Source organism: Eucalyptus grandis, chromosome 1, assembly GCF_016545825.1.
Source record: "Eucalyptus grandis isolate ANBG69807.140 chromosome 1, ASM1654582v1, whole genome shotgun sequence".
NCBI classification, from domain to species: Eukaryota; Viridiplantae; Streptophyta; class Magnoliopsida; order Myrtales; family Myrtaceae; genus Eucalyptus; species Eucalyptus grandis.
In genome coordinates, this window is record NC_052612.1 from 37,531,364 (window position 1) to 37,557,076 (window position 25,713).

Consider the following 25,713-nt stretch of genomic DNA (forward strand, 5'->3'; position numbering starts at 1 on the left):
TCTCATGTCGGTCCTGCTTTCACCATCATGCAACGGTGGTCTGTGCAGGGAAGCCCCGATTGCAAGCATTTTTGATCGGTTCATGCTTTCACCATGCCTGATAACTACAAGAGGGACAAGAACAAATATAATTGAGTAAAAATATTAGTGCACCTATTTTTGAATCCATCAATCTTGATACAAAAGCGGAAAAGTAATGATCCACATAGAAGTCTTTCTCCTCTAGTGCCATTTGTATCACTAGCTTGATAAGAGACGTGCGAACCCCTCAAGTGTTATAACTTTGCATAAAGGGACACTTAAGTGCCATAATTTACGAAATGTACATTTAAGTGCCAAAATCGGAGTAAAAGGGATCACTTGAGTGCCAATCCGGTCAAAATCCAGCTAAAATGCTGACGTTGCATTTTTTCGGCGAACCGAGCCCAAAATGATGCTATTTTGTACGGTGACATGGTCAAATAATGCAAAAACGGTATCATTTTGGGTTGACATGATAGAAAAAATAATTAATTTAATTTAATTTAATTTTAGTAAAAATATTAAAAAATAATAATTAATAATTTTAAAAAAAAAAAAAAAAAAAAAAGGAACGGGGGAGGTGGTTGAGGGATTAGCCCTCGGCCGTCCTTGTCGTTGGGAAGGGCTGGCGATGGCGGGGGAAGGGTCGGCCAGGGTCGTTAAGCCCGGCTAGGGGTCGGCGACCCTCGCGTGGCCGAGCCAAGGGTCGTCGCCGGCCCGGGGGTCGCCCGGGCGGCGACCGAGAAGGGCTGGCAATGGTCGAGCCAAGGGTCGCCGACCCTCGCTGGATCTAGGCGAGGGCCGCGAGCCCTTGCCGTTGGCCATGGATCTAGGGAAGGTCGGCGGCCCAGGCCCGGCCGGGGTGAGGGCCGCCAACCCTCTTGGATATGGGCGAGGGCGCGACCCTCACCCCGATTTGGGACGAGGGCTCGCGAGCCCTCGCCGCCAATGGCCAAGGTCACGGCCCTTAGCCAGGCCCGGCAACCTTGGCCGACCCCCCCCACCGTCGCCGGCCCTTCCGGCGGCGGGCGGCGAGGGCGATCCTCGGCCGCCTCCCCGTTCCTTTTTAAAAATATATTTTTAAAATATATTATATTTTTAACTAAATTTAATTTTAAAATTATCATTTTTAATATTTTAAATAAATTTAATTTAATTATTTTTTTTTTTTTTTTTACCACATCAATCCAAAACAACGCTGGTTTTGCATTATTTGGCCACGTCGTGTGCAAAACGGCGTTGTCTTGGGCGCGCTTCACCGGAAAAATGCCACGTCGGCATTTTGGCGGACTTTGGTCGGAGTGGCATTAAAGTGATCTGTTTTTCTTGAATGTGGTACTTAAGTGTACATTCTTTCGTAAGTTATGATACTTAAGTGTCCATTTGAGTAAAATTATAGCACTTGAAGCGTTCTTTTGCCCTTGATAAGATGGTCTCTCATCCTTTAATGCTAGGTAAATACCTTTTTATGAGGATAATTGTGAGAATTATAATTAGAAGAAAGACTTGAGTATTATTTATAAAATTTAACCATACCTTCTCATTACAAGCTAAGCTCAATTCGGTCCACACTAGTTAGTCTCATATTAGAATAATTAATAAATATTCTATCTCATTTTAAATCAATCCTATAAAACGATAAATTATAATATCAATTATGTAACTCATATTAAGAAAACTGTTGCAACATTTTATTTTATCCCCATCTATTTTTGATAGGTGAAGAGTGTGATTAGAGCCTAGAAGCATGTGATTAGATTTGACATGCAGCTGGAAATGACAACACTTGGAGACTTAAATCCGATGCGCCAAACCAACGCATTATCGCTTCGGCTACTTCTTCAGCCTATGGCCCATATGACATTTTAGGCTTTAGCCTTCTTGGGACCTTTGTGACTCAGATGAGAAAATATTTGGTGGAGCTTTGAGTCCAGTCCAGCGTGTCGTCATACGAGTCCACTCAACCCAACGCCACATTGGAATCAAACTCCCTTTGGAAAATATTCAACTCTCTCTCCTGCTGGGTCCCACCAAAAACCTTTCCCTCTGGGTCAAACCTGCGCTTCGCCTATTCAGCAAAATGAACTGAAACCGCGGCTGAGTATTCCTATTCAAAATGTCAGGGATGGAGATCGTCAAACACAACCGTCAAGAAACTTATTTCCTGAAGCAGAAGATTACAACTTTTAAACAACAGCTGCCTCTTAACAACAGACAAAGATCCTTCACGTCCTTGCGACTCTGCAATCGCCCCACACAACTCTTTCATTCTCAATATAACAAGCAGCCAGAAAATAGAAAGAGAAACAACCGAGCGTTGTGAAAAACCTTCTCCGAGTTTATCACAATCCGAAGCAAACCACAAACAATCGATGGCATTTTCTTATTCCAATTTAACGCGAATTCTGCAAAAACTGGAAATCACCTAAAGTGAGCGCTATAAAGAACCGCTGAGAAATAACTAGAGTCAACCCAAAAATGACTAATTGTTAGAAAAAGAACCTCTCTAGGGCTCCGATTCATGCGCGCGACGGCGAGCACTGGAAGACTAACCCATTTTGTTGATCTGGTTTTGTTGTGCCAGTGAGGCGACTCTAGAATCTTCACCTTTCCTTTTTTGGGTTGAATCTTTTGGTTGTACCTAGGCCAGCTAATCGACGCGAGAAACCACTGCCCATGAGTTTGCCACTTTCCAATCAGAAACTCAAGGGACCGCCTGACGAACCACGCTGCCGCTGGCTGATGGACCACTCCACCTCCGCCTTCGCCTTCCGAAGCGCTGCGGCAGGCTCCGTCGTCCGTCGGAGAAGGAGCAGCGCGACGAAGGGGCAGAACGAACGAGAAAATATTAGCTGCAGCTCGGATGCAGAGGCGGCCGACGAGGCGGACGCGGAAGCGGCGGGGGCGGCGGTAGCGTGGTTCTTTGGACGGCAAGCTCCATCGTCCGTCGCTGCGAGCGAAGGGTCGAGCGGCCGGGCGAGAGTCGAACGGAAAAATGGAGAGAGAGAGAAGGTCCCACACTTCACTCAAATTAACTGTGAGAGAGAAGATCTGTTGTGGGGTCCAGCTAATCTGGTGGGACCCAGCAGGAGAGAGAGTTGAATATTTTGCAAAGGGAGTCCGATTCCAGCGTGGTGTTGGGCAACGCGTGTGCAGGACTTGTATGATGCTATAGTAAAATTGGAGCTCCATCCAATATTTTCCCGCCTTAGACATGTAGAGACCGATGGTGTGCAGAGATTTTTCGTGCTCTATGGTCGATCTCTCTCCTTGATATGGTAGCGAGTGAACAGAAAAAGTGACGAGAGAGAGAGAGAGAGAGAGAGAGAGAGAGAGAGAGAGAGAGAGAGAGCAATGTAGTACATTGATTAGTACAAATTAACAACAGCAATTTTCCATTCTTTGATCGGGTAAATATGGACATATTCATGCCTGATCAAAGGCTGCTTGTTTCTAATTGGTTTTTGTAACTATTCCCCTTTAAATATCCATTGGGTATGGCTTTAATTTCACTGCTACCGGGTAATTATGCCCCAATGTCTAGTAATACAAAGTGGTGATCAATCTCAAAATAAGTGGATTTTAAAGACAAAACATAGGAATGTAAACCAACCCAAGATCCTATCTGACTCAAGGGTACCCATGAAAGATGTGTTTTTCTTTAATTTAATTATTAGGTAGGTATTATTTAAGTTAGATATGAGGTGAAGAAATAGGATTGAGGTACAATAAAGAAACATCGGCATATACATAAATTTAGAACTGTCCATTTCAACCAAAATAGAATGGCTTCCATGAACAAAAAGTTATATGCGCTACATATGACTCAATGTAATACTATAATCACATCACTTAGAAAGATCAACGACCCTTGTCTAGTAAAAATATTCACATCTTATTAAAATGATATAAGTGAATAAATCTTCTTATTTAGAAATGTACTAATACACACAAATTCAAGCACAATTCCTTTTATGATAGACCTGCAAATGAAAGACACATCTATTAAATCACACTAAAAGAGGAAAAGAAGAAGAGGAGAAATTGCAACCACATTAATCAGACCACCCTTGATGTCAAGGGCACATATTACTTTAATTAATCTCAATCATCAAGGATAAACCTCAATGAGAGATCTAATACCCTCCAAAGGAGTGATTCTGTATTCAGTGAAACCAGCCTCCTGAAAGAGGTTAGCCCATTCTTTCTCGTTCCTCTCTTTGCCTTGGACAACCGTCATCATCAACATGTCAAAGCAAAGCTTAATCCCCATCGATGCTTCGTCTTCCTCGGACTCATCACCGATCACTATATCTATTATAATCACCTTTCCCTTCTTACTATTGCTCAAAACGGCTTCTTTACACCGCTTCAGTATCTTCACGCTCTCTTCGTCGCTCCAATCATGTAATATCCACTGATAGATAGATGTAGATATGCATCTCTTAGAATATATGTATCATTCGGCACTCCCGCTTACGAGAGAAAGAGGATTTGCCTATGAGCCTAAAGTATTCTGCTGAAGATTGGAAAAGCGAATGCACATTTGATGGAATTTGATTTGAGATTAGTGAATCTTGATATGATAATGTTACATAAATTTTAGGAAGAAGGTTTGCTTGTGTATTTTGCTATCAAACTTAAAATATTCTAACTTCCAAAAATTATAGGAATAATTTGGCATGATGAAAAAAGAAATTAAAGGCTTATATGTGTAATTTTTTAATTAAAGATTGTATGAAAAAAAAATCACGTTTCAAATGTAAAAAAAAAAAAAAAAGCCTCAAAGGTGGAAAGTAAAACAAAAAAACTAGAAAGCCAAGATATCACTTAGTACCATTGCTTGACAACTAAAAACGAAGAAAGAAAGAGGTACGTGTTCATAAATTGAGACCCACAATAGCATATGAACCCTCTCAATTTAGTGGAATCAATTAAGTTAATTAATGAAAAGTTTGTTATATGATTAAGTAGCCTTCATAGTTTATATTTGATTTGATTTGTTGCCTTTTTATCTGTCCTCATTAAGAATCTTAGTCAATAGATTAAGTAGTATCACCATCCAGTAATCTATTCATGTAAGATTGGTGTCAAAATGTACTTTCCCATTAGGTCAAAAGTAAATTAAAGTTTCGTTTGCATTTCTTTTGAAGGCTAACGACCCCATAAGTAACTGAGGTCTTATCACTTTCTCGATCGAGTACCTGAATTTTTTCTTTTTCAATATAGTGACCAACTTAAATATTTAATGCAGGCATTTTCCTTCCACGTATTTAGCGAAGACCTTGTATTGAGTCATGTTAAAAGAGTTAGGTATTTGATTAAACAAATAAAAATTTTAGATACCGGAACAAAAAGAATGCGTGAAGCTTCATGCACTTGCAATGTGACTAAGGAAGAAAAAAAATAAAATATCTTTCGTACGGACCTTGAGCAAAACAGCATCCGCCGAAGGAACAGCGTTAAACATGTCACCACCCACAAACTTCAAGTTCCTCGTCCCCTCCAAGCCGGCCACCACGTGCGGCAGATCGAGCACCCTCCACTCCACTTGTGGAAACGCCTCTGCCGCCTCCCTCGCCAACCCTCCACTCCCTCCTCCGACGTCGACCACCGTCCTCAACCCTTGGAACAGCTGCCGTCCACGTTTCTCCATCATCAGCCTTGCGATCATTGGCCCGTCACTTGCCATGGCTTCGTTCACGGACTGGTTCAGCCCCTCGTCCTGGGCCGCGTACTCCCACAGGCTCTTCCCGTGCTTCATGACGAAGGGCGTGCAAGGGCTTGGGCTCTCGCTCTTGAGCCACTCCCCCAGGCTGTGCAATGGATCTTGTATGACGGGGCCAAGGATGAACGACACCATAGGCGACAAGCCACCGGGTTCGCCTTTCAGGATCGCACGTGAAATGGGAGTGAGTGAGTACGTCAACCCTAGTTGCTCATGGTCATTATTAGCAGCAGACTTTCCTTGAGAGACGAAGCCAGTTTGGGCAAGGACCGCCATGAGGCGGCGCAGGAAGGTCACCTTGGAGTTGGGGACCGACAGCTTGGCGGCGAGTTTGGTAAGTGTCATGGGATGGCCGTGGTGGTGGAGGGTGTCGGGGATGCCGAGTTCGATGGCGCATTTGAGGGACATGGAGGAGATGGAGTTGAAAGTATGGGTCCATACGTGAGCTTGGGCTTGGACGATCTCGCTCTCGCTCATCACTCCATTATCAACCGATTCCATTGTTAAGGGGGAATGACTAACGAGTTTGGATTTGGTTTAGGGTATTGATGAGTTGAGGTGGGGAAAGGGTTTTATAGGCATAAATTGCACTTACTTCTTGCTTGCTGTGCATAAATTTAATGTAACTTGACAAACATAACAAAAACATCTTGTAAAAATGTATAGTAGACAAATTGAACTTGGCAATTTCGATGAGTTGAGGGAGGTTTCTAAGTGAATGTCACGCTTACGTTAGATTATGGCAAAATTTCACGTCAATTTATGGATTCCTAATAAATAACGTGCGGCAACTTCCTTTATGACACAAGTGATATTGAGCTCAAGACCTATGACGGTTTAAAACTAAGTGGCTATTATGTCCACTTATCTTGATCTCACAACATCTCGTTGATTTCTTCCGTGAACGCAACATATGATAGGCCTGATGAAATGTGATCCGAAATTGCGTGGGGCTCTTGTTTTCTCTCCTCGGTGTGTGTCTATCTTGCTCTTCTCGATATGTGCTTTATTTAATCTTATGGAAATAATTTATAGACATTACATTTAGAATGACAAAGCACCCTAACATTACAATTTGGTCACTTTAGGTACTCCTAATCTATGGTTCTTTGATTTTGCTTGCCATAATCACATGATTTCCATTTACAATTTATTTAATTCAAAGTCATTCACTTCACAAGTACCTATTATTCATATAGTTGATAACTCACCGATGATAGTTAGTCTTATAGGGAAATTTTTGATGTCCAAATTGTCCTTACTCGACACTTTCTTAGTTCATAAATTCTTATTAAACTTGATATCTGTTGGACAATTATGGAGGTGAGGACACCTGGAGTGCCATAACTTGGCACACCGGGACACTTAAGTGCCATAACTTTAAAATGGTACACTTAAGTGCCATCATCGGAGTAAATGGGACACTTAAGTGCCACTCCGGCGAAAATCCGGCCAAATGGCTGACGTGGCAATTTTCCGGCGAGTTTAGTCCAAACGGCGTCGTTTTGCACGCCGACGTGCGCGAGAAAACGCAAAACGACGCCGTTTCGTGTCTACGTGTAAATAATAATATAAAAATTAATTAAATTATAAAGTATTCAAAAAAAAAAAAAAAAAGAAAAATTTTAAAAATTTAAAAAATTAAGAAAAATTAAAAATTAAGAAAAAAATTTAAAATTTTTTAAAAATTAAGAAAATTTAAAAAAAAGGGGGGGGTGGGGAGGTCGGAACGGGGCGGCTGAGGGCTGGCCCTCGCCGCCGCCGCCCCCGCCGTCGCGGGAAGGGCCGGCGACGGCGGGGAGGCGAGGGCTCAGCCCTCGGCCGCTCGACCTCCCCACCCCCTTTTTTTTTTTAATTTTTAAATTTTTTAAATTTTCTTATTTTGTTTTTAAATTTTAAAATTTTTAAAATTAAAATTTTAAAATTTTTTAAAATTAAAATTTTTAAAATTTTCTTTTTTTTTTAAATTTTTAAATTTTTTAAAATTAAAATTTTTAAAATTTTCTTTTTTTTTTAATTTTTTTTTAATTTTTATGCTGATTTTGGAGCTCCGGCGAGCCACGTAGGCAAAAAAAATAATAAAATATTGCCACATAGGATTTCCGGCAAGGGTCGCGGAATGCACTTAAGTGTCCCACTCGAAAAAAAAAAGTAGCACCATGTACCGTTTTTTTTGAAGTTATGGCACTTAAGTGTCCCGCGCGGCTGCTGGCGGCACTTGTGCTGGACTTCTGCCGACAATTATGTGACCTTGGTTTTGATACATTTCTCTTTATATGGTTGTCATGTCAAGATCCACAAATAGGATAGACAATTGGGACAAGCTATAAAGTGGGACGTTTGTTTGCGCTTGTTTCCTTATAGCTTCCAAACTCTTTCATTGGTTGCGTTGCCATAGTTTCATATGAAATTTGGCATTCTTGTTTGGGCCATGAATCTTTCTCTAGATTAGGTCCTTTGACTTTCAATGGTAATCTAGGTCTTGTTGACAATAAAAATTTCGATTGCTTATCTTGTGTGTTAAGAAAATATCATGCATTATCATTTGATCTTAGTGACTCTATCTCTTATGCTTCACTTGATCTAATTCACTCTAATATTTGAGGGCAATCTCCCACTCCAACTATGGGAGGATCTCGTTATTTTATGATTTTTTATTGATGATCATTTTCATTATACTTAACATTATCTTATGAAAAATAGCTCTAAACTCACTCATATTTATCACGACTTTGTTCCATAATCAAAGCACAATTTTTTCAAGATATCAGGGTTTTTCATATCGATAATGCCATGGAATATGAAGATAAAGAGTTTCTTCTTATTATTTCTCAAAATGGTACTATCATTTCTGAGAGCTTCCCAACAAAATGGTCAAGGAGAGTGTAAACATAGGCATATCTTTGATGTTGTATGCCCTCTTCTTGTCCTAGACTCTCTTGTTGTCCTAGCCTCTCTTGTCTAAAACAATTTTGGGGAGAAGCTTGTCAAATTGTTGTTTACATTGTCAATTGTATTCTGTCACCTACTCTAGGTAAAATATCTTCTTACAAGCACTTGTATAGTGATGTTCCTAATTATGATATTCTTCAAGTCTTTGTCAATGCTTGTTTTGTGCATCTACTTCTTAATGGACGCATGAAATTAGAACCTCGGGCTTATTTATGTTGCTTCCTTTGGTATGACATTGAGAATAAAGGGTAGAGATGTTGAAATCTTGTCTCTAATATTCTACATGCATCTCGTCATGTTACTATTTGCGAACACAAGATGTTTTCATCTCTCCGTCCTTTTGAGTCATCTCCAAACATATGCTTCTTCACTAATCCTTTGGTGGAATTATTTCCTGAAGATGATTGACTTTCATCTTCATCTTTAGAGTTGTCTTCTTCTAATCTTGATGTAGATGCATGTGACAACCCCATTTGAACAACTCTTGAGATGTCTTCGCCATCCATGAATTCTCCATCCTTAGTGATACCTTCTTCTCCTGTTTGTCGTTAGTCAACCTTCTATTCAGTTTTGTGATTTTCATGGTTATTCTACTGTTACTTCACGAGCCCCACACATAGAGAGAAGCTTGTACTAATCCTCTTTGGTTAAAAGAAAAATGGTGCGTGAGTTGCAAGCGTAAGACTAATCTTATAATTGGAATTTGATTGATTTGCCTCCTAGAAAGTCTGTTATAGGTTGTAAATGGGTGTATGAGATCAAAATTAAGGTAGATGGTGCGTTGTAATGCTATAAAGCCCAACTAGTAGCAAAAAGTTTAACTCAAGAGTATGAGATTGACTATGATGTGACATTTGCTTTGGTTGCATGTCTTACGACTATTCAAAATCTTTTGCCTCCTTTAAGCGAAGTTCTTTGTTCCAGATGAATGTTAAAAATGTTTTTCTTAATGACAATCTTGTCGAGGAAGTATATATGGAATCTTCTCTTGAATATACTACTTTTGACAAAGTGTGTCAATTAGGTTGAGCATTACATGGATTGAAGCAAGCTCCTTGTGTATGGTACTCTAAGTTCAGCTCCCCCATGGAACGCCTTGGATTTGAATCTAACCCTTATGACAACGCTCTCTTTGTTCATCAAACATCTCGTGGATATATTCTTTTCTTTTATATGTGGACAATATGGTCATCATTAGCAATAAATATATGGGTATTACAAAATTCCAACAACATCTCAGTCAACAGTTTGAAATGAAGACTCTCAAAGAGCTAAGTTACATTTTAAGCTTGGAGTTTACTTCTAATTCCTCGAGCTATTGTCTTCTTCTTTTTTTTTCGGTGACCGATGATCCACCGGAGCTTGCCCTTGTCGGCTTACGCCGATTTGGGGTCTCACTGGCCTCCACGGTGGAGGCCCAACAACAACTATACCTCGGGGGAAACTAGCCCAGCAACCCACCGCCGTGGCCCCCCGCTTTAATCGCTAACAACGCAGGGTTTCGAACCCTTGACCTCCTTCGCTAGAGGAGATATCTCAATCAACTACGCTCCACGGGTGGGTTCCTCGAGCTATTATCTTTCTCAAGGTAAATATGCCACTAATCTTCTTTCTCGAGCAGACTTACTAATAACAAGACCGTTAGAACTCTCATTAAGACTAACGTCCAATTTAATGACAAAGATGGGACTCTTCTTCCATATCCTAATCTTTATTGAAAGCTAGTTGGCAGTCTTGCATACCTTGCTGTCACTCGTCTTGATGTAGTCTACATTGTTCACATTATCAGTCAGTTCATGATAGCGTTGCGAACCACTCATTTTGCTGGCGGTCGTCAAATTCTTCACTATGTTAAGGGCACCTTATTTCATGGCCTTCACTTTTCTGCTCAATTTGCCTTGGAGTTGAAGGCTTATTATGATGCTAACGAGGTTGGAGACACTCTTGATCATTGCTCCTCTACTGGCTGCTTCTTTCTAATTAACTCACTTATCTCAAGGCGTAATAAGAAACGGACTGTTGTTGCTCGATCTAGTACTGAAGCAAAATATCCTTTTCTTGCTCATCCAACAACATAATTATTATGGTTGTGATTGTTATTAGAGGACATGGGTGTCCATCATGATGGTGGAACGATACCTTCTTACGACAATCAGAGTGCTATCCAAATGACACATAATGATGTTTACCATGAGCGCACCAAGCATATAGAAATAGATTGTCATTTCATATGCTCTTACATGCTTTATGACATTGTTCGTCTTGTCTCTACTACGTTAGTTAATCAAATCGCTAATTTATGCACTGTGGCTTATCCACCTGAGCATTTTTAAGAATTTTTCTCCAAAATCCAATTGACTTCTTCTATGTCACCATGACTTTGAGAATGATGTTAGAAATATATTACCTGATTCTGTGTACCTCTTCCATTATAATTCTAATTGATTGTAATTTTTATTGTAATGTTATGTTACCATATATAGCTGTCCTTTAAAGCCCATAAATAAGTTCTTGTGTAGTACATTGAATATATATATAGAAAATTCTCCAATTCACTTTTCTGCATTATTTCTAACTAACCAAATGGAGAGCATGGTGGTCCATTGTGTTCCCTCTAAATGGCCTATCCTTATAATTTGTGAAAAGTCAAGTGCATTGCCCAATATTCGTCCTACTTTTCATTGCACTGCTAAACTTTCCAAATTTACAATCAGATTTGTGATAACTCAAAGTGATTTTAGATATAATCTTCATAAAAAAAAAAACCATTGAAAAAGCACTCTGGATCTCACCAAATAATTCATAAATCTTATCGCAAGAAGATTTATTGTCTTCAAAATATTTGCAGTTTTACCCTGTCAAATGGGTTGACAATTATCAGAGCACTAACACCATCAACATAAACTTAAACTTAAGCACATTCATATACAGGATGTGGCTTTTCTCCCTTAATTTTGATGTGAGGTTCTCCAATAAAAAAAATTTAATATAATTTAATAATTTTCTCAAATAAAGTACCCACTAAGAAGAGTCCCCCGGTTTCGAAGGTGAAAATGATATAGTGCACCTCTTTTCAGTACAAATTAATCATTAACCGAGTGAATGCATATTGCTACTACATTATATATATAATATTTCTTCAATGTTAAAATCATAGTGGCAAAATTATATGTCCTTCGTCGCGTTAGAGTTTTGTCTCGATAATCTTCCTTATAATATGATATTTACTTTGATTATTTCTCTATCGATTGTAAATTCATAAATTAATTAACATTGGTTGTCTTGTCTTCCACTTGTTCATTCTTTATTTTATTCTTTATTTTTCTTTTGTTTAGGCATTTCAAATGATGTTACTGCACTAATTAGAAATTTACATTAGAATTTTTAAACCACTTAGGAAATGAGGTCTAAATCTTGAATCTTTTTGAAAAGTTGCATCATCATTTTGTTTTTTCTAGATTCTTTTGTACAACCTTTAATCACCTACTATAGAAACCTTTTTACAAGTTATCGCTTAGAGTGAGTGGCAATTTATCAGTCACCATAAATTTCCATAATTTTGGACATCGCTAGTGGTACATTCATCTCTATGGCACGACACATTGCTCCAAAAGAGAATTTATTGACTTGTAAAAGTCTTAATTTGAGAGAACATTCACCAATCCTAATTATGGGTGGGTTGGAAAGTTAGGCATAAATTGATTCATTGGTGACTTTTGACTTATCAAATTAAGCCCAATTTGAGGGTGCAATCCAACAGGTACGACTAATTTTGGCCCAAAATGCAATTCTCGCTTGCTTGGAAAAATTATTATCTTCACGTCCAACCCCTATTAAAAGGTTGAGTGTGAAGAAGAATTCAAATTGACTAAACTCTACTTTCGGACAACACAATGCTGATTTGATTAATCTTTTTAATTTTCTAGATTCTTTTTCTTTTCTTCTTTTATTTCCTTTTCTAGCGAGCGATGTCGAGGCCAGATTTGGCGTCGAAACATTTCTTGTGTGGGATAGAGTCCCCATAAGTAGGAATAACACATTGTATGCAATTTATGAATGAGGTTTGGTCTGTAGTGCAACTATTTTTAGTACAATTTATCATTAACCGAGCAAATAAATATTGCTTGCTACCTTCTATATATAATCTTTCTTCAACGTTAAAATCATAGTGGCAAAATTATCGGCCCTTCATCGCGTTAAAGTTTTGTCTTGATAATCTTCCTTATAATGTGATATTTGCTTTGATTATTTCTCTATCGATTGTAAATTCACACATTAATTAACATTGATTGTCTTTTCTTCTACTCGTTCATTATTTATTTTCTTTTTTTTTCCTTTTGTTTAGGCATTTCAAATGATGTTACTGCATTTCAAATGATGTTATTGCAGTCTAAATCTTGAATCTTTTTAAAAAGTTGCGATGTAATCCTTTTGACCATCATTTTTTCCCAAATTTTTTGTACAACCTTTAATCACCTACTATAGAAAACATTTTACAGGTTATCGCTTAGAGCGAGTGGCAATTTCTCGACCACCATAAATTTCCATATTTTGAACGTCGCTAGTGGTACATTCGTCTCTATGGCACAACACATTGCTCCAAAAAAGAATTTATTGACTTGTAAAAGTCCTCATTTGAAAGAACATTCACCAATCCTAGTTATTGGTGGGTTGGAAAGTTAGGCATAAATCACTTTATTGGTGACTTTTGACTTATCAAATTACGCCTACTTTGAGGGTGCAATCTAATCGGTACGGCCAATCTTGGCCCAAAATGCAATTCTAGCTTGCTTGGAAAAATTATTGTCTTCACGGCCAACCCCTTTTAAAGGTTGAGCATGAGGAAGACTTCAGATTGACTAGACTCTATTTTCAGACGACACAACGTTGATTTGCTTAATCTTTTTCATTTTTTCTTTTATTTCCTTTTCTAGCGAGCAATGTTGACACCAGATCTGGCATTGAAACATTTCTTGTGGGGGATATAGTCCCCTCAAGCACGAATAATACATTGTACACAATTTATGAACGAGGTTTGATATGTAGTTTTCATGAGTGGTAAAACAAAGTTGTGGTTTATACAAATCCGAACGTTACGCAATATCTACGGACATGGTTGTAATATTGTGGTTTGATGGAGAATTTGAGGATTGTGTATTGGATCTAGTGTTAATAGGAAAGAAAAGAAAAAAGGAAATGGAAAAAGTGGAAATGGGGAATGAAAATGAAATGGAAAGAAAAGAAAAAACATTTAAAAAAAAAACTCAAAAATTGTTTTGAATAAATTTGTTCATGCAAATCACCAGTCAAGCCCATTGGATGGCCAGTGATGACTGTACTATGCTGTCAGTATTTCAACCAAAAATTGAAGGGCAAAACTACATTAAAATTTAATGCAAAAGTTTAAGACTACATTTGACCTACTGAAAACTTTAAAACTACATTGGAATCTATGCAAGATTTATGATTAAATTAGTAACTTTCCCACAGTTAACTAAACCTAGCCTTAATAATAATATCCAAAAGTTGGAAAAAATGAATTTTTTTAAAAGGAAGTTGAGAAAGGAGTAAAGGATAGATGTAGAAAGAAAAATCCTGAAATGTTCAAAATTTAAAAGAAAATAGTTATGTTAAAAAATATAGTGGTTGAGATTTATAAAAAAATTGGCCCTTATTTATTTTTTAGTAGATAGAGTTTAAATAATGCAGGGACTTTACAAATATATTTTTAATCTTCTCATTATCAATTGATCTAATGACTTACACTATTAATTAATAATGTTTTGAAGGCCCTAGCTAACCGGTGTTCCTTTGCTAGTAGAAAAGTTAAAGTTCGACTTTAGTTCCCATACTTATGTTGCTTGTGCAATTGGATCCTTCAACTTTTATTTTTATTTTGGGAATCAACTCCCCCAACTCTACCACATTCTCAGTCAAATCCTTAAATAAGTCTTAGTATGTTGGTGTGGCAAGCAGGGATGATTTTTTTTTTTAAATTATTATTGAAAAAAATGTTAAAATCAAAAGAAACTATTTTGTTATTAGAGGACATGGGTGTCCATCATGGCGGTGGAACGATACTTTATTACAACAATTAGAGTGCTATCCAAATAACACGAAATGATGTTTTCCTTGAGCACACCAAACATGTAGAAATAGATTGTCTCTTTATATGCTCTTAAATGATTCATGGCACCGTTCGTCTTTTTTATACTACATCAGTTAATCAAATAGTTGATATATGCACTATGGCTTGTACACCTGAGCATTTTTAAGATTTTTTCTCCAAAATCCAATTGACTTCTTCTATGTCACCTTGATTTTGAGGAAGTGGTTAGAAATGTATTAACTAATTATGTGTATCTCTTTGATTATAATATTGATTGATTGTTATTTCTGTTGTAATGTTATGTTACTATATATAGCCTTCCTTTAAAGCCCACAGATATGTTTTTGTATAGTACATTTAACATATATAGAAAATTTTCCAATTTACTTTCCGCATTATTTCTAACTAACCAAATGGAGTGCATGGTGGCCCGTTGTGTCCCCTCTAAATGGCCTATCCTTATAATTTGTGAAAAGCTAAGCGCATTCCCCAGTTTTCGTCCTACTTTTCGTTGCACCACTAAACTTTCGAAATTTACAATCAGATCTGCGATAACTCAAAGTAATTATAGATATAATCTTCATCAAATAACCATTGAAAAAGCACTCTCGATCTCACCAAATAATTCATAAATCTTATCACAAGAAGATTTATTGTCTTCAAAACATCTGTAGTTTTACCCCGTCGAATGGTTGACAATTATCGGAGCACTGACACCATTAATGTGAACTTAAACTTGAGCACATTCATGTATAGGATGTGGCTTTTCTCCCTTAATTTTGATGTGAGGTTCTCCAACAAAAATATTAATATAATTTAATAATTTTCTCAAATAAAATGCCCACTAAGAAGAGTCCCCCGGTTTCGAAGGTGAAAAGGATATAGTGCAACTATTTTCAGTACAATTAATCATTAACTGAGTGAATGCATATTACTACATTCTATATATAATCTTTCTTCAATGTTAAAATCAGTGGCAAAATTATTTGCCCTTCGTCACGTTAAAGTTTTGTCTCGATAATCTTATAATATGATATTTGCTTTGATTATTTCTCTATCGATTGTAAATTCACACATTAATTAACATGGATTGTCTTATCTTCTACTCATTAATTCTTTATTTTCTTTTTCTTTTTTTCCTTTTGTTGAGGCATTTCAAATGATGTTATTGCACTAATTAGAAATTTACATTGGAATTTTTAAACCATTTAGGAAATGAGGTCTAAATCTTGAATCTTTTTGAAAAGTTGCAATGTAGTCCTTTGGATCATCATTTTTTTCCCGATTTTTTTTTGTACAACCTTTAATCACATACTATAAAATCTTTTTACAAGTTATTGCTTAGAGTTAGTGGCAATTTGTCGGCCACCATAAATTTCCATAATTTTGCATGTCGCTAGTGATACATTTATCTCTATGGCAAGACTCATTGCTCCAAATAAGAATTTATTGACTTGTAAAAGTCTTAATTTGAGAGGAATATTCATCAACCCTAGTTATCGATGGGTTGGAAAGTTAGGCATAAATCACTTTTGACTTATCAAATTATGCCACTTCGAGGGTACAATCCAATGGGTAAGGCCAATTTTGGCCCAAAATACAATTATGGCTTGCTTGGAAAAATTATTCTCTTTACGTCCAACCCTTTTAAAAAGGTTGAGTGTGAAGAAGACTTCAGATTAACTAAACTTTGTTTTTGGACAACACAACATTGATTTGCTTAATCTTTTTAATTTTCTAGATTTTTTTCTTTTCTTATTTTATTTCCTTTTCTGGCAAGAGATGGTGACACCAGATCTAGCGTTGGAACATTTTGTGTGTGGGATATAGTATCCGTAAGCACGAATAATACATTGTATGCAATTTATGAACGAGGTTTGGTCTATAGTGCAACCATTTTCGGTATGATTAATCATTAACCGAGCAAATGTATATTGCTAAATTCTATATATAATCTTCCTTCAAAGTTGAAATCATAGTGGCAAAATTATCTGCCATTCACACATTAATTAACATTGATTGTCTTATCTTCCACTTGTTCATTTTTTATTTTCTTTTATTTTCCCTTTTGTTTAAGCATTCCAAATGATCTTACTACACTAATTAGAAATTTACATTAGATTTTGTTTAAACCATTTAGGAAATGCAATCTAAATCTTGAATCTTTTTGAAAAGTTGCAATGTAGTCCTTTTGATGATCATGTTTTTTTTTTTTCCAATTTTTTTGTACAACCTTTAATCACCTACTATAGAAACCTTTTTACAAGTTATCTCTTATAGTAAATCGCAATTTGTCAGCCACCATAAATTTTCATAATTTTGAACGTCACTAGTGATATGTTCATCTCTACGGCACAACACATTGCTCCAAAAGAGAATTTATTGACTTGTAAAAGTCCTAATTCGAGAGAACATTCACCAATTCTAGTTAATGGTGGATTGGAAAATTATGCATAAATCACTTCATTTGTGACTTTTGACTTATCAAATTACGCCCACTTTGAGGGTGCAATCCAATTGGTACAATCAATCTTGGCCCAAAATACAACTTTGGTTTGCGTGGAAAAATTATTGTCTTCACGTCCAACCCCTTTAAAAGGTTGGGCATGAAGAATACTTCAAATTGACTATAATATGTTTTTGGACAACACAATGTTGATTTGCTTAATCTTTTTAATTTTCTAGAATTTTTTTCATTTCTTCTTTTATTTCTTTCTCTAGTGACCGATGTTGACATCAAGATCTGGCATTGAAACATTTCTCATGTGAGATAGTCCCCATAAGCACGAATAATACATTGTATGCAATTTATGAATGAGGTCTGGTCTGTAGTTTTCATGATTGGTAAGAGATAAAAAAAAAAATGAAAATGAAAGTTGTGGTTTATACCAATCGAATGTTGAAAAAGCATATTAAATAAAGAATATTTGTCCTAGTACTATGAAAAGTGATATAAAAGCCTAACTTTAGTGACTAATGATGACATCCCGAATATCAACAAAAGGCTTTGCGCTTTCCTTGGAACGACTGCTCTTCCCGCTCTCTTCCTCAGCCTATTCCGATGAGAAATTCCATCATTTCATGGCTTCTTCTTGCAGTATCCACGATCACCATCTTCTCCAACGTTGCTATGGCTTCAGCGTCAACCCAGTGTCTTGGCGTTGACCAGAGATTACTATTGCTCGAGCTGAGATACAGCCTTGTCTTTGACACCTCCACGTCGTCCAAGCTAGTACGCTGGGACCAGAGTGCTAATTCGTGGAGTGGCGTGACATGCGAGGACGGCCTCGTGGTTGGTCTCGATTTGAGCGAAGAGTCAATCTCTGGCGGAATCAATGGTTCCTCGAGCCTCTTTAGGCTCGAGTTCCTTCGAAGCCTGAACTTGGCATTCAACAACTTCAACTCCATGGCGATTCCATCGGGCTTTGCTAATCTCAGCCGCTTGGCACATCTCAACTTGTCCAATGCCGGATTTGCTGGGCAGATTCCTATGGAGCTATCGTGCCTAACGAAGTTACGTACTCTTGATCTCAGTCTTGTTTACAACATTTACGAGGGTTTGTTGAAACTTGAGAAGCCCTCTTTGAGGTCGCTAATTGGGGATTTGGGGGAGTTAAGGGAGCTGTACCTGGATTGGGTCAATGTGTCTGCTAAGGGAAGTGAGTGGTTCGATGCATTGTCTTCTTCAGTGCCAAAACTTGAGGTGTTGAGCATGTCATATTGTTCTTTGTCTGGTCCTATTGACCCTTCCCTTATGAGTCTTTCTAATCTATCGATCATTCAACTTGATGGCAATGACTTGTCCTCCACAGTTCCTAGTTTCCTAGCAAATTTTTCTAGCTTGAAAACTCTGAGCCTGGGGGAAGTTGGCCTATGGGGAGAATTTCCTCATGAAATCTTCCAAGTACAAACACTTCAAACCCTTGACCTATCATCCAATAAACTCCTTCAAGGTTCTTTGCCAGAGTTTCTAGAGAATGGTTCTCTTCAAACACTAATTCTTAGTGAAACGAATATTTCCGGGAGGCTCCCAGATTCAATTGGTAATCTCAGAAATCTGTCAAGAATAGAACTAGTGAATTGTTCCTTTTATGGAAATATCCCAAGCTCTTTCACCAATCTCTCGCGACTTTCTTATTTGCACTTCTCATTCAACAATTTTAATGGTCCAATTCCATCACTTAGCAAGTCCTAGAATCTAACGCAAATCATTTTGCCCCTCAATAATTTAATTGGTCCGATTGATTCAACACAATGGGAATCCCTCTTGAGTCTTCTTGTTCTCGACCTGCAAAACAATTTGCTTGAAGGAAATATTCCTTCATCTCTGTTCACACATCCTTCAATTCAGGAGCTATATCTTTCCGATAACCGATTTTCTGGTGAATTCAAGGAATCTTTTGATGCTCCATCGCACGTGCTTGATACACTTGATTTGAGCAACAACAATATAGGAGGAGAACTACCGATGTTTATATGGGAACTTCGAGAGCTCAGCTCTCTCTCACTTTCTTCCAATAATTTGAGTGGCTCATTCCATATTAACTTGATTCAACAGCTAAGATATCTTTCGGATTTGGATCTTTCCTACAATCGTTTCTCCATTGATGCCACAAATACTACTTCCCAGGCCTCTTCATTCCCTGACCTTGAATCCTTATTTTTGGCTTCTTGCCAGTTGACGACATTGCCTCAATTTTTGGCTAATCAGTCCGAATTGATCGTTCTCGACCTCTCTGAAAATTATATTCAAGGGGATATACCGAGATGGATATGGACACTAGAAAGTCTTCGAGATCTCAATTTTTCCTCTAATTTATTTGAAGATTTCGAAACACCCCCGGGCAATCTTACTTCTATTCTGATTTATGTCGACCTCCATTCAAACAGGCTCCGAGGGAATATGCCACCCTTGCCATCACATGCTTCCTACTTGGATTTCTCAAGTAACAACATATATTCTGTTATTCCGGATCACATCGGCGACAACTCACAATACTTGGCTTTCTTCTCCCTTTCGAAGAATAATTTCCATGCGTCCATCCCGCGGTCTATTTGCAAAGCTGCTTTTCTTCAAGTGCTCGACTTATCGCATAACCATATGAATGGAACTATTCCTGATTGTTTAATGGAGTTGGAGTTCCTCACTGTATTGAATCTAAGGAACAACCAGTTGAATGGTGAAATTCTACAAAACATCCCAAGAACATGCAATCTGAAGACATTGGATATTAGTGAGAATTTGTTGCAAGGGCAGATTCCATTGTCGTTGGCAAATTGCACAATGTTGGATTTCGTAAACATCGGGGACAATCAAATAGATGGGACATTTCTGTGCCATCTCGAGTCTATATCAAGTCTCCGTGTCCTTGTTTTACGATCCAACAAATTGCATGGGGAAATTGGATGTCCATATAGTCGCAGCTCCTGGAAGATGCTTCGAATCATTGACTTGTCTTCAAATGATTTTGGCGGCATGCTGCCTGCGAGTCTCATGGCATCTTGGGAGGCTATGAAGGCCGATGTCGACTTTGATCACCTGCAGTATCAGACTATGGGTTACAAATTTCCTCTGCCTTACTATGAAGTAACAATGAGTGTAACCTTGAAAGATATACAGCTAGAACTCGTTAAGATCCTGACTATTTTCACGTCCATCGACTTCTCTAGCAATAGATTGGAGGGCCCAATACCGTATACACTTGGAGATCTCAAAGCACTTCATGTTGTCAATCTATCGCACAATGCCATCTCGGGTTCAATTCCTCCTGTTTTCGAGAATCTAGGGAAGCTTGAGTCGCTAGACCTGTCAGGGAACTACCTCAATGGAACCATACCAGCTCAACTTGCAAATCTCAATTTCCTTTCGTTGCTGAACCTCTCAAACAATCAACTTGTAGGAAACATCCCGACAAGTGGACAATTTCTCACATTTTCCAGAAGTTCTTTTGAAGGAAACCTCGGATTGTGCGGGCTTCAGCTCAACAAAAGTTGCTCAATTACCCCGAACGGGACAAAAGAAGTTGATGCCGATGGCGACAATGATGATAGCGAGAAAAAGTGGTTTTACATGGGCATACCGCTTGGGTTCGTCGTTGGCTTCTGGATTTTTTGTGGTCCATTAATGTTTGTGAGATCATGGAGGTTTGCTTATTATCAATTCTGGGATAAAGTGCTATTCAAATTCTCACGACCATGAAGATTTCCGGTGAGGTTCAATTATCAAACTCGAGCAAGAGTATTTCGTTCTTCTTCTCTTCATAATCAGAAAATGTATAAGGAAATAATCGATTGATCCAAGCGTGGCAACTATATCTCCAACATTAATCAGCAAAATTTATTCGCAGGATAGAAAAATGCAACTTCAAAAGCATTTAGCATTTTTCCTTTGTGCCTTTGCCACGTCCACGGCCGTCTTCCAGCGCCTCGCCGAGCACAACAGTGCGCGGAGCAGAGCATAGCATGTTGGGTTCTCCCGCCGCCTCCACCTCCTCCGCCGACGCTTCTTTCCGGAACTTGCCCTTCCAGCTCTCAGCCGGTAGAAATTCCGGCGCAATTCGTTCATCTCATAAATATTTTTTCTTTTCTTTTCGTTTGGTCCTTCTCTTTTTGTGTGGCTTTCAGTCTCAGCTCTCGACTCTATCTGCTTTCTCTCCGTCTTGCCTCATGGGGGTTGCAGTACCTGTGGGGTGTGTTCGACTTCAATCGTGTTCGTCGGCGCGCGCTGCTTCTCCGATCAAAGCCATGGCTGCCGAGGCTGAGATTCTGTCTGCGCCCGACAAGGAGCTGCGCCCTTCTTCTCCTCGTACCCCTCTTTTCTCTCGTGTCTTTAACTTCTTCTTCGATCTTATCAGCGTCGTCGTTCTTTTTTTCTGGGCGTGTGCCCTTTTGTAAATGCAAAAAAATCCGATTTTTTTTTCCTTTCTTCAATGTTCGGGGGGGCAAGCAGGCATTGATATCTTTGTATGACAAAACTGATTTCGCTTTTCTTGGAAAAGGCCTCCAGGAATTGGGGTGAGGACTTTACTTTGCACACTTCTCTTGTGTGGGTGTTCGTATGCGTATGCGTGTGGTGTAGCTTAGGTGCTGAAGCCACGCTGTTTTTGTTGGATTGGATTGTGGGCACGTTTCACTGCTTGTGGATAGTATTTTTATACAGGGGTGCGTATGGTATGAGTACTTGTCAGGTCAGCATATTCAAGTGTTCATGTTGCCTTAACCGATTAAAACATTTAGGTATACTGTTGTCTCAACTGGAGGAACCGCATCTGCTCTGGAAAATGCCAGGTTGTCCGTCACCAAAGTGGAACAGCTTACTTGCTTCCCAGAGATGGTTTGTTTCTTCGTCCCTTACTTGCATTGTTTATTCTTTTCTTTCTTTAGTTCCCTTGTCTTAGGAAGCTGATTGTAACGAGTGATGACGACAGTCGAGATTGGCACTGCACTGATGCCATTCAACTTGAAATCCGTCATGGCTTCAAGTAGTTTATCTGGGATCTTCACAGCTTTCGCTAAAATGATCATGCTACATCTATTCCTAACAAAGGTGGCATAAATCGGATACCATAACCACTTCAGACAGCTCAAGACTTTCCGGCTCATGACAAAAAAATCAATTTCTAGTTGTTAATGTTTATCAAAGATTTTCAAGAGTTCCTCTACTGAGACCATATTTTCGAGATTCTGTTGTGAATGTGAGTGCCATTTGTCCTTAGGCGGCATAGTGCACCTGATGCCCCAAATTTATCTTCTCTCCCTTTTGAGATCCATTCATCCTTACAAACATGTTGAACCATTGAAACCTAGCGCATCTCCTTTCTTGTTCTCTGCAAATACTCCGTATCTTACTAAAAGTTAAAGTGAGTGCACTTCAATCTTGATTCTCTAGAGAAATCAGGTGCCGATTTGCACTGTGCTTGCTAGCACCCTTCACTAAGGAGAATTACTTCCCTACTAAATTCAAGATCACAATATTCAATTAGTACATTTCAAGTAGTCATGGTGCCTCTCTTTGTGAGCGGTTATGATATCTCAGTCATTTGAGACCTTCGACCAAAGGATTTCCCTCTTTAACATTCACATATGATAATTTCATCTCTTTTCTCTGCAACCGGGCACACACCAAACAGAATAATCTTCTTTTGGCGAAATGATTTAGATTTTAACTTGGGAATGTTACATTACTCTATTTAACAGCTGGATGGTCGCGTAAAGACCTTGCATCCTCATACTCATGGAGGAATCCTTGCTAGGAGAGACCAACAGCATCACATGGAGGCTCTTGAAAAGCATGGAATTGGTGTGTTTTCTTGTAGTAACATTCTGACTGTTTTTCAGCTTCGAAATTCTGAGGACAAACAAATAATGTTCTCCGCATTACTATGGTCCTACATAATTTTACTATACCAAATGCAAGATGGAACTTGTGCAGGTACTTCTGATGTAGTGGTGGTTAATTTGTATCCTTTCTATGACAAAGCTACCTCTATGGTTGGTTTGAAGATGGAATTGAGAATGTTGATATTGGTGGTCCAGCCATGATCAGAGCTGCTGCGAAGGTTTTTTACTATTACTTGTTCATGTTAATTGTTATTAGAGCATAGACTTGCTTATGTTTCAATTTTGCTTCATTGCATCTCAATTTGGACGTATGATGGAATATGATTGTATTGGTGTCTTCAGTCACACTGAGCTCGTGGATATCAGGCAAACTTTGCTACAACAGCACTCGTAACCAAGGCATATAATTGACTGAAAGCATGTTAACTTTTACATTGAGATTGTGGCTCTGGATTATCTTCTTACTATTTGGATAATGATTTCTCTCATGCTTTTATGTTAAAACAACAATTTCTCTTGTGATGCTTGTTAAATTATAAACTAAAATAGGTATGTCCAATATGTTGCACTTTTCTTGAAGAATTGTTGCTGGCTTTGTGCTTCTATGTATCAATATACATGTGGTAAATTTTTCTGTAGTTTTGCGTCAAGTACCATTATATGCCCTTAATCTGAATTGATGTTGGCATTTGTCATCTAACAGAATCATCAAGATGTCCTCATTGTGGTTGATTGACACGACTACCCAGCGCTGCTGGAGTTCCTGAAGAGTAATGGAGATGATCAACAGTTCTGTAGAAAACTTTCTTGGAAGGCTTTTCAATGTGTTGCTTCCTATGATTCTGCAGTGTCAGAGCGGCTCTGGAGACAAACAACTGGAGGTATTCATCTGGTTTGTGTTCTCAATTGATGTCATAGCCACTAAGGCAATTAAAAATTGCATGTAGTCTAAACACATGCAAGTAAGGGACTTTTTTAGAGATTGGTTCTGATGTATCCTTTAGTTTCTTTCTTTTCTAGGTCGACTATTTGTATATTTTAGTGTGCAGAATGTTTAGTTATAAGGAAACACTAATAATGTTTTGCGAAGGAGATTAGCAATACAGGCGACTGATTGGCTTCCTTTTTAGTATCATAACCATATGTCTTTGAGATGGGATCAGATGCTCTTTAGAAGTCTCTTAGCAACTGCATGAACAGTTTTTTCCATGAAGTTCTTTTACTTTATCAACAGATCATGGTAACAATAGCAGATCTCTCTCTCAATTTTTGTATTGATGCTGCAGGAAATGTCATATAACTATCTGGATGCGGATGCTGCCTGGAATTACTTATCCGAGTTTAGCGACCCTACATGTGTCATTGTAAAGTATACAAATCCTGTGGGGTGGCTTCCGGTGGTGATATTCTTGAAGCATACAGATTGGCAGTCAAAAGTTAGTGCATATTGTGGTGTAGTGGCCTCCAACGTTGAAATTGATGAGGTATATACTTATATCATTACATCGGTTACAAAGGGAGAATTCTAATTTCCTTATATGGTAGACCCACCGAGTCCAAATGTAATAAACTGAAAGTGGCTTCTCATTTCTTAACCCGTATAGTTCCAGATTGAAGCTCATTGTTGAGTCAACTAGTCTGAGCTTCGAATTAGGCTATAAATGTTCTGCCTAAGGTCACATTCCGTAATCTATTATAATTCTCTGATAAATAAAATGGAGCACGAGTTTTTGAAACTTAAAAAACCTCATTCAGCATGGGCATCCCTCGAAATTGAAACAACGGTAGTGGTGCAGGTGCGGGTCTCCTATTGCTGAGTCAGTATTGTAATGTTTCACCTGATACAATTGCTTGAGCTGAACATCGACACTAACCTTGCAACGGATGGTGAAACTCGGATGTTCTATGGGATTGCAGTGGCACCCAAGGACTCAAAGAAGGGGCTAGAGGTTCTCCGTGGGAAGTCGAAAACGTTGAGGATCCTGGAAGCGAAGAAGACTGAAAAAGGGAAGCTTTCATCGAGACAGGTCGGTGGGGGATGGTTGGCTCAGGATTCCGATGATTTAACTCCGGCAGACATTCAATTCAATTAGGTCTCAGGGACGACTCTGCAGGAGGGCGAGCTGGTAGATGCAAAGTCTGCATGGCTCTGCGTTGAGCACGTCATGTACACTTACATTCCAAATTGTAAGACTCCTGGTGCAGTTTGCAAAAGAAAAATTATTAAATCGGTCTTATGCATTTCAATATAATTCAGAATTTTTCAACCTTTCCAATATGGTTCTAATGTTGTTGTGGCGTTCTAATTATATGTCTCTATGAGCAAAACATTATTTTGTATCAAGTAATTGGGTCTGATATAAAATGACCTTACCAAAGAAAATTCTGTTATGAAATATGATGGTCGAAATTTATAATGGAGGCTGATGAAGGCTTCAATCACCTGTAGTATGAGTTATTCCAAATAAGGGGGCTCTATTATGAAGATATGGTGAGTTTAACTTTCAAAAGTTTGAAATCACATCAATATTTTAAAAATTAAAAAACAGATATAATTACTCAA

General features: G+C 38.4%; 2 protein-coding genes across 2 annotated transcripts; one reads left to right on the forward strand and one right to left on the reverse strand.

Moving 5' to 3' along the window:
* Positions 1-3,971: 3,971 nt before the first annotated feature.
* LOC104441090 (probable O-methyltransferase 3) lies at positions 3,972-6,053 on the reverse strand. Its single transcript, XM_010054096.3, has 2 exons — positions 5,450-6,053; positions 3,972-4,438 (listed from the first exon to the last, which is right to left on the reverse strand). Exons 1-2 carry the CDS (start codon positions 6,023-6,025, stop codon positions 4,133-4,135), a joined length of 882 nt encoding a protein of 293 aa, XP_010052398.2. The 5' UTR covers positions 6,026-6,053; the 3' UTR covers positions 3,972-4,132.
* A 44-nt stretch (positions 6,054-6,097) lies between these two features.
* Positions 6,098-24,097, forward strand: LOC108958818 (receptor like protein 23-like). The gene is made up of 9 exons (XM_039298939.1): positions 6,098-6,176; positions 17,909-18,714; positions 19,162-20,940; positions 21,163-21,348; positions 21,490-21,824; positions 22,047-22,143; positions 23,007-23,109; positions 23,313-23,368; positions 23,999-24,097. The coding sequence occupies exons 1-9, from the start codon at positions 6,098-6,100 to the stop codon at positions 24,095-24,097; spliced, it is 3,540 nt and encodes a 1,179-aa protein (XP_039154873.1).
* The last annotated feature ends 1,616 nt before the right edge of the window (positions 24,098-25,713 follow it).

What these genes read in the sequence shown, in the direction of transcription:
- LOC104441090 (XM_010054096.3), bottom strand. Translation starts at nt 6,025, where the DNA reads ATGGCGGTCCTTGCCCAAACTGGCTTCGTCTCTCAAGGAAAGTCTGCT. An exon ending in CGGATGCTGTTTTGCTCAAG is followed by an intron (nt 4,439 to 5,449) that starts GTCCGTACGAAA and finishes TCTATCTATCAG; the next exon opens with TGGATATTACATGATTGGAG.
- LOC108958818 (XM_039298939.1), top strand. Translation starts at nt 6,098, where the DNA reads ATGGCCGTGGTGGTGGAGGGTGTCGGGGATGCCGAGTTCGATGGCGCA. An exon ending in GCCCTTCCAGCTCTCAGCCG is followed by an intron (nt 21,349 to 21,489) that starts GTAGAAATTCCG and finishes TGGGGGTTGCAG; the next exon opens with TACCTGTGGGGTGTGTTCGA. An exon ending in TCTTGAAAAGCATGGAATTG is followed by an intron (nt 23,110 to 23,312) that starts GTGTGTTTTCTT and finishes GTTGGTTTGAAG; the next exon opens with ATGGAATTGAGAATGTTGAT.